This window comes from Desmodus rotundus, chromosome 2 (genome assembly GCF_022682495.2).
Source record: "Desmodus rotundus isolate HL8 chromosome 2, HLdesRot8A.1, whole genome shotgun sequence".
In the NCBI taxonomy this organism is placed as follows: Eukaryota; Metazoa; Chordata; class Mammalia; order Chiroptera; family Phyllostomidae; genus Desmodus; species Desmodus rotundus.
Window position 1 is genome coordinate 147220004 of NC_071388.1, and position 15891 is coordinate 147235894.

Genomic DNA, 15891 nt, shown 5'->3' on the forward strand with positions numbered 1-15891 from the left:
ACCAAAGAGGAAATGGACATATCAAAATAAGGGCATATACTGGGCAAACTAGAAGTCTAGTTAATATAATAGTTGAACGTATTCATTGTGCTGTTCAGAACAGTATATTTCCATCCTTACTGCCCAACAGCCAGATTGCCCACCACGTCTGTATGAATTCGAAATAGCCCATTTACTCTCTTCTCCACAATGAAGCTACTCCTGAAACCTCATTCACTTTTCTTGATGCTTTATCATTTACCGCCAGCATATTTATAAAATAATCTCTTGGTTGATGTGTGCATGTAATATGTATTTGATTAGGAAACATGTGAATCCTAATCTTCTAAATATTCTAAGCCTTCTTAAAGGCAAAGTCATAGACTATCTAGTCAGTCTGTTGATACCCCTGCTAAGGAGCTTAGCAGAGATCACTGTGTATTCAGGATTACCCAATGAATATTCATCAAGTAAACCATATCATTAGTTTTATAAAATTTATTCTGTATACCGTATGTTTCGGACTATAAGACGCTCCAGACCATAAGATACACCTGGGTGTTAGAGGAGGAATATAGGGGAAAAAAACGCTCCACCACTGCCCCACCCCCACCCCAGTGAGCCAGGTAAGCTACATTCGGACTATAAAACGCACCCTCCTTTTCCTCCCAAATTTGGGGGTGGGGTGCGTCTTTTAGTCCCACAAAAATAAAATTTTAGGGGCAAAAGTCTACATAATTCAAGTAGTTTTATCTTATTACCTGTATATGTCTTCTAACTGCCCATCAAATTCGTGAAGTTTCTTTTGATATTTCTCTGTAAAGTTACAGAACTCCTTAAAAATGGAAGATTTCAAATCAGGGTATGGGCATTCCAAAGCTTCCAATTCTGTGGGCAATTCAGTAAGCAAGTTACTCCTTTTTTCTGAATAACCATCTAGTATCTGAAAAAAAATTATATGATTATTTATTTAACACAAATGACAAACTGATAAACAAATTGTTATCTACATCACACTTACTTTAATACTCCAGTCTGAAAGATCATTTTCGAATTTCTGTTGCTCCAGGCTAAGTCCTTCAAAGACAGCTTTTAATTGTTTCTTCACAAAGTCAACCTATAGAAACATTTAGAACAAGTAGTAGGTAAATTATGGCTATTTTCTCAATATGTATATTTAAATGCATGGAACTTATCTCAAAAGCCAATAAATGATGAAAAATTCGATCAGAGAAAGTCCCTTGGAGGATGTGTGGAAGAAGATTCAAGAAATGCCATAGGCAGGCAGTGCTTATGGGGCATGGGGGGGCAGGGGTTCCAGACACATAACTCAAAACTGAATGGGGAAGTATAGTGGGGTCCTCACCACTCTGCACCCACACTTTGGTTTTGTTTGTGGTAAGGCAGAGAGCTTATCAGAATGTCTGTTTCAATCTCTGTTTCCTTCCCTTACATCCTTGCCTCTAATCCCCAGCTGGGCGGGGGATTTTTAATATTTTTTAAAAATTATTATTTATGAAAGCAATATAACAACACTACAGATAACTGAAGAAAAGTCACCTGAAAGCCTACATGTAGTACAACGATACTCATGGAGTTTATGCTCTAGCCAGGGGAGATTGTCAATAAACTAATGAAAAATAGCTAAGAACATATCAGTAGGAGATTAGTAATGTAAAAACATGGTAAGGTAAGAGTGAGATAGTGTGGCTTCTCCCAAGTGGGTGAACAGGACAGGCCACTCAGAGGAGAGGACATTTAAGCAAAGACCTAAAGGACAAAAAGTGCTCTCAGCAGGACACGAGAAACAGCCGGCGCAAAGGCCTTGAGACAGAACGGAGCCTGGTATGTGCAAGGAGAAACAGAAAGAAGGCCAGACCTGGGACAAGGTCTAGGAGGAAAAGGGGTGTCATGTAGGAGATGAGCCTGGAGAAGCAGACAGGAGAAAGATGTGGGCCCGAAGGAGCCTGAGGGGATTTACCAGGGGGAGGATCTGACCCCTCTGCACTGAAGGTAGATCCCAGAATGCAATGGGAAGAGGGGCAAGAATGAAAGTAGGGAGACTAGTTATGAGGCCATCGTAGCATTCCAAGTACAAAATGAGCATGCTTTGGCAGATTTAAGAATGTTTAGATAATGAATAAACAATTTGCTATACCTTCTATTAAAATACACAAGATACCTATGTTGGTTTCTTATCTCAAACTGTTCTAGTTAGGACAAAAACAAAGTATTATATTATAAAAAATAAAGATAATATACTGACCTCTTCCAGTACTTTCACTGAGTTAAACTCAGTATGTAAGTGTGAATGCTGTGGACTGTGATGCTGTCTGTATTTTAGATCTGCTTTCAATTGCTGAATAGGATTTATCACATTTTTAAGATATACGCACCATTGTTCTGATAACTCTTGTTCTATGGTGAAGCAAAATTAAATCAAGGTAACACATTATTTTAAGTTTTTTTTCAAGAACAGGTTCTTAAGCCCTGGCTGGTATAGCTCAGTGGATTGAGCATGGGCCTGTGAACCAAAGGGTTGCCAGTTCGATTCCCAGTCAGGGAACATGCCTGGGTTGCAGGCCAGGTCCCCAGTACGTGGGTGCATGAGAGGCAACCACACGTTGATGTTTCTCTCCCTCTCTTTCTCCTTCGCTTGCCCTCTCTCTAAAAATAAATAAAATCTTTTAAAAAAAAGGAGAATAGTTTCTTAGCATGCAGATTTATTTTTGGATTCCTTTAGAGAAAAACAAACAACAATTAATATTAAAGGAACATGAAGTGAGTGGCCCACTTTCATCTTCAAAACACCCCTTTAAATATAGGATAAAAAAAATCTCACCAAAATTCCTAAGGTCAGAAAGACATTCATTTCCAAGGTTCTCTTCATTGAGAAAAGATTTTATTTCAGATTCCATTTTATCCCTGAAATAGACATTAACTCAATTTTAATAACCATAAAGATATATAGGGTTTTTTTAAAAAAAAAAAAAAAACTAATAGTAGACATTTAATCTGATGTGTTTTTCCCACCAGTTTATTTATTCAGACCACATCCTAAATTCCTAACATAGATTGGGTATTTTCCAGACACGGTTAGTGGACATTTGGTCCATACCAATGATATCTGGTCCATCCAAAACATCCACAAGCATATTTGGTCTGTGTCAAATGGTCCTTGGTTCTGTCAGAAATGTCCATGCTTGCCCTGGCTGGTGGCTCAGTTGGTTGGAGTATTGTCCCCTACACCAAAATGTTGCAGGTTTGATCCCCAGTCAGGGTGCATCTGGGAGGCAACCCATCAATGTTTCTCTTTCACACTGTGTTTCACTCAATGTTTCTCTCTCACACTGTGTTTCACTCAATGTTTCTCTCTCACACTGTGTTTCAATGTTTCTCTCTCACAGTGTTTCATTCAATGTTTCTCTCTCACACTGTGTTTCAATGTTTCTCTCTCTCTCTCTCTCTCTCTCTCAAATCAATAAACATTTCCTTGGGTAAGGATTAAAAACAATATTCATTCTTAGGAAATGTCCTTGGGTTCAGATAATGTTTATTTCTACTTTTGGTTTACAGGCTTAATACATAAAATAGTACTATCATGTTTTATTGGTCCAGTAATTGCCTTGTGGCTATACTGCCAGGAACAACCTTTCTTGTCTCAGTAGACTACCTGGTAATGGCAAATGAGGTTAGGTAGATGGTTCCAGGTGGGAAACTTGCAAAAGGGCGGAATTTACATTAACTATGCATGTTTTGCACAGGGCAAATATCAAGGCATGGACCAGACGTCTCTGTGGATGTTTCAGACAAGACCAAGTGTTCTTCAAGGGGAAGAAGCATATGTGAACGCTCTGGGCAGAAGTAACAGTGAGGCAAAGGCAAGCACGTGACATGTCCTTGCACTACTTCTATAGAGAGAGCTCAGGGCACTGGGAAGCCACTGAGGGATATTAAACTCACCTCACCTGTTTAGCAGATCTATGTTTGAAAAAGATTTCCAGGGCAGCAAAAGGAAGGACAGGCTAGAAAGAGGAGTGATCAATAAAAATGGAAGATGAACAGGAGGGGGTCAGGCAAATCTGCACCAACAAGGGGGTTATTTTAAAAGTTAAGAGAAGAGCTCTTGAACTGCTGAAATAAAGGTAAAAGTATATTTTATTTTTATACACTAATACAAGTAATAAATCTTAATGATTTTTCACCATATTATTTATATATAGTCATTATAAAGTAAAAACATAACCAGCTTTAAGAGGATATTCAAAAATATTGTAGTCGCCCTGATTGGTATGGCCCAGTGGGTTGGGCAGCGTCCCACACACCAAAAGGTCACCAGTTGGATTCCCAGTCAGGCACATGTCCAGGTTGTGGGCCAGGTCCCCTGTTGGGGGAGCGCAAGAGGCAAACACACAGTGATGTTTCTCTCCCTCTCTTTCTCCTTCCCTTCCCTTTTCTCTAAAAATAAATAAATAAACTCTTTAAAAATATGTAGTCTCTCCTTTGTTTATGGCAGATTTAATGAAATCATAGACATGAGTTTTGGACTATTATGATGATAAAAATACAATATTAAAAATGGCATAAAATTAAAAGTAGGAACAATTACAACACTTTAACACTGATTATTTTTCCATATGAGTTTCTAGCTGTTCTCTATATGCATATATATTTTACATAGTTGTAATTATGCCATATTTACCATTTTATAAAGGTTTTTGAATAATATGTTAAAGAGATTTTAAAGTAGTTTTCATAGTTATCACTTATTTTAATGGCTGCATATATTCTAGTTATATATGTGCCATCATCTTCTAAGCTAAGTCTCCCGCATAGACAGGGGTTTTTTGTATAAAAAGGGATGCTAGTACAGATGATACTCCACTCCATATTTCCCCAGCCTGTAGTTTTTGCCAGAAGTACCTTTAAGATTATGTTTGACACTGTTAAATGAAGGGTGGGTACATAATAATGGAATAAAACCAGATGTTATTTCATAATGGATTTGTTTAAACAGAACGCAGCAGGTATAAACCAGCTAGCTTAGTTCCCTTATATTTTCAGCACCCAGAAAGCCATAGTGGAACATCAAACCAATAGAAGTGGCTCTGTTTATACAGATCAACCAGCTACTTTGCATGTATAATTCTAGTAAGTTCCGTCCTGGCTTCAGAGATCAATAATCCTGACCCATCAGACAAGACCAGCCTATTTTTCTACTTGTCCTGAGTGCCATACAAAATCCAGAAGCAGTTCCTATGCCCTCAAGAAGTACCGGAATCTGGAACTAGCTTTGAATGCAGGCTAACATCTCCCAAGTCGTGGTCTATAAAACAGGAATGGCATGGGATGCTGGAAAAATGGAAAGTGGTGAATTAAACAAAACCAGACACATTTCTATAGTGCAGGATTTCCCCAAAACCTGACGATGCTAATGTGCAATGAGGTTCTCCAAAAAGGGGATGAAATATAAAGTATTTTCCTAATACACAGGACCGTGAAATTCATTATTCTCCAGAGTATGATAAAGAATATTTCTGTTTTGTACAATATGATTTAGAAAATACAGATCAAAATTGTGATGGACATAAGAACATTAAAAATGGTAACTCTGGAGAAGAGAACCCTGCCCTGCTCATCGCTGACGTGCCAGACTAGGACCCAGGCGTTCCCCAAGTTGCAGCTCTGCAGTACATGCAGCTTCCTCCACATCTGAGGAGGGGACAGACAAGTGTTAGGCAACTTTTCATGTCCAAATCTGCCAATTTAAGTGCCTCCTAATGCTATTTGGCTTTTCCTCTGGTACCACTGACTATGACAGTAATACAAAAAAACCCTCTTGAGTTTTTGTGTGACCATTTGCCTAGATGATATATTAATCTATTTCCTAGATATGCCCACTTGCAATGCAACCACCTACAAGATAAACCAGCCTGGTGAAGGGTGTTCTTGAGTTCTAAGAGTGAGCTCAGGAGCTGGGCTCAAAGGGAGCTCTCCGGTACCCTGAGTTACATGGTATGAATAGTGATTAGTCTAAATGTCATCTTTAAAGATGCATTTCCAGAGAGCATTTAATTGTTGGGAAAACCCCATGATACCCTCCGTATAAAGGTGATACTTTCAATGCTTTAAAAGAAAAATTGTGAGCAAGAAACTACATATATTTCTAACAGACATTTGGTTATAAAAACATCCCTTATAGAGCCCTGACCAGTGTGGCTCAGTTGGTTGTTCATTGTCTGCCAAAGCAAAAGGTCTCCAGTTTGATTCCAGGTTACACGCCTGGGTTGTGGGTTAGGTCCCAGTCAGGGCGCGTGCAAGAGGAAATCATCACACCTATGTTTTTCTCCCTCTCTCTGTCTTCTCTTCTCTCTAAAATCAATAACCATGCCCTCAGGTGAGGATAAAAAAGTATTGTGAATACGTAAGCCAGTAACATAGTCATTTATTTTAAATAAAAATTGTAATTCTTTATTGCATGGCCAATATAAGTAACTTCCTTCTAAACCTCTCTAAACCAGTCATTCTGAAACAAGGGCGCAATACACCCTTGGAAAGTGTATCAATATCTTCAAGAGGTGTAGTTTGAGAAAACATTAATTATTAAACATGTTATAAATTTAAATATAAAATATTATTTTTATTTTTAGAAACTTTATGTGACTAGTTTCCTCAGTTCAGATTTCAAAGAATTAAAGTTTGGCAAAATCTTTTTTTCTAGCAAGGCTAGACCAATTAGATGGGCTGTGCATGGCACCTGGGGGGGGGGGGGAAAGCTGCTCAACTCCAAGTACATGGAGCGTAGGAGTGAAATGCAACCGTTCCAATATCACCTTCAAATAAACTAGCTGATTTGACTTCTGCAAATAACTTTAATCCTTTGAACCTCAAGATCTTCATCTGTAAAATGAAGAAAGCATTGATACCTACTCTGCAGGGTCATTCTAAGGAGTAAGTGAAAAAAATTACTTAACATATTACTCAGCATATATTAAATCACATCCCCCAAAAGCTAGATGTCATCGTAGGCCCGAAAGGTAATTCTGCAGGCCTAAGATTCTCAAATGAAGTCTCTTATGATGTAGCATAAGAACATTTTACTTTTAATTTTTTGTTAAAAGACAACATAGATTTTTAAAGGTTGAGAAACACTGATAGACTTTAAACTCCCAATTTTCTGGTGGTCCCTAAATTCTCCACAAGTCCAGCCACACTCTAACTTTCCTCCTTTCGCTATTATTTTTTTAAAGGTTTTATTTATTTATTTATTTATTTATTTTTAGAAAGAGGGAAAGGGAGGGAGAAAGAAAGGGAGAGAAACGTTGATGAGGTACGAGAGAAACATGAATTGGTTGCCTCTTGCATGCTTCCCACTGGGGAGGGGGGGTGTGGGGGGAGGGCGGAGACCTGGCCCTCAACCCAGGCATGCACCCTGATGAGAAATCAAACAAATGAGTTTTTGTTTTGCAGGCCAGCACTCAATCCACTGAGCCACACCAGCCAGGGCATTTTCAATAGTATTTTTTAATTTCACTGAACACATTAAAATTAGCCTCCTTTCTAGAATAGCACAGAAAACTTTCTTGGATTTCCTTTTGTCCAGTTTTCAGCCCTTAAAAGTTTTAAGACATTAAAGTTGTTATTACTTGAGTGTTCCTCACTTCCATCATCTTTGTGTCATTCCAAGTCAACAAAAGGGATTATTTTCCACAACGACATGCATATGCTTCTTCTATCTAGCTCAAAAACAACACATTAAGAAGAATATGAAACAGCCAAGATAAAAACTTTCACCAGTGCCTTCATTTACATTTGAGCTTCCATCGCTGAGCAACATAATGAAAACCTCCTAATGGCTATCCTTTTTATCATGTTTCAAGTTATGCAAGTTTTCAAAAAAATTTTCTAATAAGCCCAAATGTTCTCCCCACAAAAGGTGATATTTTGAGGGAAAAGTCTTATAAGATAGGAGCAGCATAGTGACAAAGTCTAAAATTATATAATGATGTAAAATCATTCCCAATCATGGGCCTTTTACTTCACACGTAGAAATCTCTTGCCAAAATAAAAACCTCCTATTAATAAGAAAAGTGTCAAATGTAAAGTTAATGGCATTTGGAAACTGACTTAGCCTAAGACCACAAAATTTATATATTTTGAAATAAAATATACACTTCTTTACAAATGCCAGCATCATTAAAACTAGTAGATATGCCTCAAATGGAGGCAAAACACATGTGCCTTCTCTTTTTGCCTTATCCTATGAGAAGAAATTTATTTTTAAAAGATTATCGTCCAGATCAAGTATAGACCCATTATTTTGTTTGAATTCATCTTGAAGTGAATGCTGAAATAATAACAAAAGTCAAAAATCCAAATTGAATAAGTTAGTCATGATGTAGCTATAATACCTCCAGAAATCACTGAGTAGTAAGTTGGGTCCCGTAGTTCATTTGTTAATTTTATATTGAAAGCATTTATATATCTATTGCTATGTATCATACAATAAAAAATGACTCTCCAAACTTTATGACTTAAAAATTAATATGATGAGATGGTTGCCCTGTTTACCACTTTATAGGGAAGACAAATAGGTAAACAAAATATTATAATCCAAAGGGCTAAGTATAATGTAAGTATTTAAGAGTGGAAGTGTAAAAGAGTACGTGATTAGCAGATAAAGATTACATTTTTTCCCTAAGGAAAGCAAAAGCCATATCAACATATTCACTGAATTCCAAATTAAACTAAGGAAATAAAATTATTTTGACTTGACTCACAAACTGTAACTTTTAATTTTGATTATAATAGTTTAATTAACATGGAAAGTTATAGAACATTAACTAAATAAGTGCAAGGCTTAGAAATTCCTCTGGGTACTCGCTGAGATTTCTCTCAGTCCTTACCTGACTTCATTCAGCCTGTGGTGTTCCTGCCACCACACTTGCCTGTGTTGTTTTATTAGCGTTTGCTCCTTAGATCTCTTTGAAGTCTGCACTGCTTTTCTGATCTGGATTTAGTGAAACAAAAGATGAGTCATTCCAATGTTTCTTAAAATGTGTTTCCATAATGGGAATGTTTAATCTGTATTTTCTGCATTAAATATTATCTTTTTCAATCCTATTAGTGCATCTTCTAACACAAAATTCTGCTTAAAATAAGTGCTATGTTAAACAAAAGCCAGGGAGGTGAAAGAGAAAATGGTTTGGAATACTGACCAATTTAAGAACTATTTGTAAAGCATTTATGGAAAAAAAAAAGGTGAAGTGATTCTATTTTCCATACATAGAATAAATAACACCTTAATTCATAAAGTCCCAGAAATTTTTGCCATATATTTTCTCACCCTTTGACATATTTCCCCGCCAGGCATCATGGGTATCATTATTCCCATTTTAGATCTGAAGACACTGATGTTCAGAGAAGTTAACAGAGTTGGTCAAGATCATAAAGGTCATAAACATCAGAATAACATCGAACCTTCATGTATGAATTGGCTTTTATCTGAGTCTTCAGCTTAGGATGGAAAAAGTCATTGGATAAATTGTTAGGAGGCCTGGCCATATGACCTTGAACATGCAATTTTAATCTTTCAACTTCATGACTTTGTAAATAATTTTTTTAAATTTAGACAAATATTTATTTTAAGGTATTTAAAGAAATCATAAAAAATCATATACATTAAAACCCCAATTTTTAAAATTGAAATTCTCCCCAAATTTTATGACTTAAAAACATAGCATATAATTAGTGTTTGGGGTTTTCTGTTGACAAGGTCTGTCAGGCCTGGGTCTGTTTGCCTACAGGCCCATTCTTGGCCATCTCCCCAATTTGCTCCATATCACAGAGCAGCCTGTGTGTCTCAAACACTTCCGTCAGCTGCCTTCCAGTTGGCTCAGCCAAAGGGAGACAATGGCAGTGGGAGATTGAAGGGAAGGAGGAAAGGAGAGGCCAAAGGATTACTCCTGCTGCCCTCTCTACTCTCAGAGGGTCCTCAGGGACCATCTGCATCTTCTCCATTTGCTCCACCTTTTCTTGACAGTTTTACTACGGTTCCAACTATATCTGGGTAACCTTGGCCCATGAGATGGGGTACAAACCTTGCTTTCTCTGAATGTCCCTTTGACTTAGGCATGGCATGATTTCCTGCTGTGTTAATCCCTGTATTGCTTCACAGTCCTATTTGGCTTGTGACCTCTTATCACCTATGTAACCATTTCCTGAATTAAAGGCCCCTCTACTCATTAAAAACCTCCTCAAGTGGTGTCTGTTTCCAGGTTTGACTCTAACTGATACTCATGTTTATGCTGAACTCGTGTACTCCACATTAGCTTTCAAACATCTACAAAAGTGCTATTCAAATCAGAAACTTGGTGAAATATGCATATTTTGCATTTTCTCTGCTACTAGAACACTCAGTAGCCTGAAAGCTTTAACAGATCAATACTGAAGATATAAAAACTTCAGAAGACAAGTCCAAAAAGACTCTTCATAATGCATGCTATCTCTAGCTGTCTTTCACTGATTACTTTAACCTTGAGTTTATCTTGCTGCTATAATGGTTACTGATTCAAAATTAGGCCTATAAGAAAACAAAATAACCCAAATCTTACTTAAAAAAACACAAAGTCAAAGTCAAGTCTTTTTTTCAGAAGATCTTAAGAGTGCTACAATCATGAAATTTAGAAGAAAAGTTCATTCAAACAAGAACAGGGCACCACCTGAATACATTCAGAATGTCTATTTTATCTACCAAAAAAATAAAATGCAGAGTGTTTGTAAAAACTGACACTCTGGTGTTTGCTTCAAGAATACCTAAAACTCATTCCAACTATTTGTCATCTACAGCCTCTAAAGTTTGTTACAACAGACAAAACTTTAAAAATTAGATTTCTTTGACATATTTGGTCCATGTTGTACAAAAAAAGCACATTGGTAAAGATGTAGACACATTTTTATAGCTTAAAAAAATCAATGCTGCTGCCTTTGGGCCTAAAGAAAGACCAATAAGTAGGCTATAACAGTCAAAATAAAGTTACTATTTTTCACTAGACACTTCCAGTATTTTACAGAACATCTAATTTTTTTGTAAATTCACTCATTAACTTCATTTCTGTCCTCAGGCCAAAAATAAAGAAAAAGTCTTAAAAAACCAAAAAGTTTTAAAGTTGTATCTTTATCAATATAGAGATTTCTAGGTGATTCCAATTCATTTTGCTAGGCAATGAGCCACATGAAATCAATATTTAAGGTAGATGTGATATATGCAGAATGCTGATGAATTTAAAATAACAAAAATAGTAAATTCATAAAAGAATCAGAAACTAGGGTTTCTTATGTGCTTTATTGTGATGGCTCAAGCTAATAAAACTTATTTCTTTGAAATGCCATAAGAGCCCTGTGGGCCAGACGGTCCATCTTCAGATAGGAACGGCAATCACTAGGGGACTATTTAAGTGTTGGTTACATGAGTATACTTATTTGTCAAAATTTATTGAGATGTACATTTAAGATTCATGCACTTTAATATATGTGAGTTGTACCTCAATGAAGAACTGTTAAATAAATCAAAAGAAAAAAAAAACAACTACCTGCGCTAAGTTGTAATTTGTCATCTATCAGGTTGGCAAAAATGCAAATGTTTAACAAAACACTCTTTGAAGCTATGGGAAAATATGATCTCTCTCAAGTTGCTCATGGAAATACAAAATGATGCAACACACCCCCTCCCCCACCAGAAGGGAATTTGGAGATGTATAGCACGATTTCATGAGTTTACCTTTACTTACAGGAATCTCTCTGAAAGCTATAGTAGCACATTCATAAAAAGATAAATGAACAAAGCTACTCCATGTAGCACTATTTGTAATAGAAAGAAACTAGAGCACAAAAATTCCATCAATAAGTATTCTTGCCAAAATAAATTGAACCTGAATCTGATCAAGTCTCTAGATAAAACTATCAATTTACTGGAAATACAAGAGACAGAAAAACATGTTAAATGACACCACCAGGATGTAATCAGCAAAATCCAGACTGTAAGAAACTATAAAAGACAAACAATAAAATTTTGTCAAGAAATAAATTACAAGAACACAAGAGGCGCAAGTAGAAAAAATAAAAATAAATTGCAATATATGGATCTTATTTAGATATTGATTTAAATAAACTTTAAGAAAAATTGGAGAAAATCAGGGAAACATAACATTGACTGGACATTTGAAATTATTAAGAAATCTTTAACATTTTCAATGGCAGTGCTGTTATAAGGTTCAGTTTTTTTCCCTTAATTTTTTTAGAGATACATGCTAAAATACTTATGGTTAAGTATTATGATGTCTGAGATTTGCCTCAAAATAATCTGTCACAAGGGAAAATTGTGGGTGGGAATGTAGAAGAAACAATGGCCAAGAGTTCATCATAGTAGAAACTAGATAATGTTACATAGAGATTAATGATACCATTTGCTCTAATTTTACATATGCTTACAATTTTCCATATTATAATGTTTAAAAAACAGAAATAGTAGATAGATACTTGAGTTGGACAAGAATAAACATTCATTCTTACTAAGCGAAGAAATTCAAATAAAAATAATTGTGAAGATTTCTTTTATACTTAAAATGAGAATAAACACTTAACATAGAATGTATCAAAAACTGGTCTCACCCTGGCCAATGTGGCTCGGTTGGAGCATCGTCCCATAAACCAAAAGGTCATGGGTTTGATTCTTGGTCAAGGCATCTTCCTAGGTTGCAGGTTCAATCCCCAGTCAGGACATATATGAGAGGCAGTCAATCAACGTCTCTTTCTCACACTAATGTTTCTCTCCCTCCCTTCCCCTCTGTCTAAAATCAATAAGCATGTCCTCAAGTGAGGATAAAAAAAATTTGTCTTGGTTTTCAGCCTGAATCTACTATTTGGCTTCAGGTTCAATCTCAGCCTTTGAAAGACTAGATCACTCAATGTCCACATCAGTGTGTCATCTGGCATTCTAGAACTTGTGCGTGACCACTGACACAGTGATTACATAGGTGGCCATCACGTCTAATCAGCAAAAAGATACCAGCAATACAAATCAGGCAAGTGTTTTGAATTTATTGCTAATTAACAAATTTTTGTTAATTTAAAAAAATATAGTTAAGTATTCTAGATATAACTTGAAGCAAAAATCTACTTATGTGCTTTAAATGTTAACATTTTATCATTCAGTTTTAAGTATGTTTACATTTAACACTGCCAAAGCACTGTAACAATTAACAATGATTTTAAAGTTGCTAATTTCATGTGCAGAAATATGAGCATATTTAATTAGTAAAATAAAGAAATAGATTGATAATTAATGCAAATATTAAGAGAGAATTTGTTTACTATGTAACTTTTGGAAGAATAAAATATTCTTCTTGAGCAAACATGTATTTTATAAGAATTCAAATAATGATATAAGAATAACATAGGTGATATTATATTCATAATTCTAATTTGTGTCAACTATTTGGTATATTAGCATTCAAAACATTAAACAAAATAAACTTTAATTTCCAGTTCTCTAATTTTATTTAATCCCTGAGTCTTTCAAAAAAAAAGGTTGTAATTGGGAACTGTTCACGTCTTACAAGAGTGAATTAAAAACAAAATGTCAACTAGCTATCTCTAAATTAAGCAACAAGGGAAGACTCCACAAAGCATATAGAACAACATTCCCAATACATCTTCCTTAATCCAGATATAATAAAAAATGAAAACTGTATAAAGAAAAGAAGAAAGTGTTTGAAAATGATGAGAGAAGTAATCTAGCAGCTGACAATGATGAGAAATTATGTCCTTGTACTTAAGGTCAAACTTTAAAAACCTCATTAACTATTAAAATTTTTAACTATTTTTATTCTTTGATACTTATTCTATTATCAAAGAGAAATTCACTTTGTAAAAATACTGATTTTAACACTCAACCATTCCACATTCAGCCAAAATGGTACTATTTGGGTACATGATGCATGGATGCATGCATGGATGGATGGATGGATGGACAGATAAAAAGAGAGACAAAAGAAATACATGGATAACAGGATAACATTAGGAATATGTATTTTACATGTGTATATATGAATATATATGTACATGTTCCAATACTGACAAGGGTATAGAGAAAAATGTTCATGGAGGCATATTTATTAGAACAATACTTAGGGAAAGAGCTAAAAAACATTCATACCTTTTTGCTCAAACACTGCAATCATAGGAATTTTTCCTATGGGGGTAGATTCTAAAGTATGAAAGATGTCCATGCATGAAGACATTTACTGAAGTATAATTTCCTATATAAAATTGGATATAATCCAAATATCCCCAAATTGAGATGTGATAAGACAGTGGTCCCCAACCTTTTTGGCACCAGGGACCGGTTTCCTGGAAGACAATTTTTCCATGGACTGGGGTGAGGGATAGTTTTGGGATGATTCATCTGAATTACATTCAAGCTCACTTCCTAATGTGCGTCTGGGTTCCTAACAGGCCCAGAGGTTGGAGACTGCTGTGATAAAGCATGCATCTTTTTCTATTTGGAGTACTCATCAATCCTGTTTTTGCTCAATTCATTTTTATTGGCCGTGAGATCCCAGTTCCTCTGTCACTTCCTCAGAAAAGCCTTCCTACTCAATTGGAATCAAGTCTTGCTATTATATACCAGACAGCACATATTTATTGGAGTTTATACTTACAGTATTTTTATTTGGGGGCTTATTTGAGAAATGCTGACTTCCCTCCTCCTCTTTTCTGCAAACAGTACATTCCATGATGGTAGGAGCCATATTTTGTTCCTCACTGTATCTTTCAGGAATGTGATAAATACTTATTTACTTGAGTAGGCTCAAGGGTGGAAAGTAGGGATGGCTGGGCTTGGGGGGGGGGGAATGGAGACAACTGTTCTTGAACAACAATAAAAAATAGTTTAAAAATATTTATTTACTTAAATAATTAAATATCATATAATAATTAAATATTTTCAAGATTATATGGCAAAATGTTAGGGGGAAATCTATATAGGATTTATGTCTATGTTTACCATGGGAAAAAATCAAAGATGTATGTATATGTTTATATATACGTATGGTTGTATGTTGTATATATATACAATGGGTCAGAATAAAAATCAGAAATATGAAAATAGCTTTATTAGGATGATAGTTATACAAGTAATTCTCTCATAAAATGTCTTTGAATGTTATGATAACATTAAATTACCTTAAAGTTATATCTGAACCAAACAAATAATATCCTACTTTTTAAGTGGTCTTCTTAGTTAGAGGGAATATAACTCATGGATATATAGTAATGTCTTTAGAATAGGGTATCAACTGTACTTTGGATTCATAACAGCTGCCTTTTTAAAAAAACTCTTAATAGCCCTGGCTGGTGTAGCTTTGTGGATTGAGCTCGGGCTGTGAACCAAAAGGTCGCCAGTTTGATTCCCAGTCAGGGTACATGCCTGGGTTGCAGGCCAGGTCCCCAATGGGGGGCCACGTGAGAGGCAACCACACATGGATGTTTCTCCCCCTCTCTTTCTCCCTTCATTCCCCTCTCTCTAAATAAATAAAATCTTAAAAATAAATAAATAAATCTTAACAATAAAAAGCCATGCAAAACTAATGTAACACAAAAATATTAAATATAAATGAAGACTTGTAAATTACTTAATATGTTGCTTTGTCAAGCCAGATTTTCTTTTTAATTTTGTTTATTTAGAGGGGAAGGGAAGGAGAAAGAGAGGTCGGGAAACATCAACGTGTGGTTGCCCCTCATGTGTCACCCACTGGGGACCTGGCCCACAACTCAGGCATGTGACCTGACTGGGAATTGAACCAGTGACCCTTTGCTTCGCCACCAGCTACACCAGCCAGGTCAAGTCAGATT

General features: G+C 35.8%; 1 protein-coding gene across 13 annotated transcripts in view; it reads right to left on the reverse strand.

Moving 5' to 3' along the window:
• Positions 1 to 15891, reverse strand: part of CCDC148 (coiled-coil domain containing 148) — a 230269-nt gene that overhangs the window by 143581 nt on the left and 70797 nt on the right. For 10 of the 13 annotated variants that reach the window (XM_045187485.2, XM_045187483.2, XM_045187481.2 and 7 more), the window contains 5 exons: positions 8886 to 8989; positions 2822 to 2904; positions 2246 to 2397; positions 1001 to 1096; positions 741 to 922 (listed from right to left, as the gene is read on the reverse strand). In XM_045187485.2, the coding sequence (XP_045043420.2) occupies positions 741 to 922; positions 1001 to 1096; positions 2246 to 2397; positions 2822 to 2897 (506 nt within the window). In that variant the 5' untranslated portion in view covers positions 2898 to 2904; positions 8886 to 8989. The remainder of the gene's footprint in view (positions 1 to 740; positions 923 to 1000; positions 1097 to 2245; positions 2398 to 2821; positions 2905 to 8885; positions 8990 to 15891) is intronic. The other 3 variants (XM_045187487.2, XM_045187486.2, XM_045187488.2) reach the window with 3 other exon arrangements.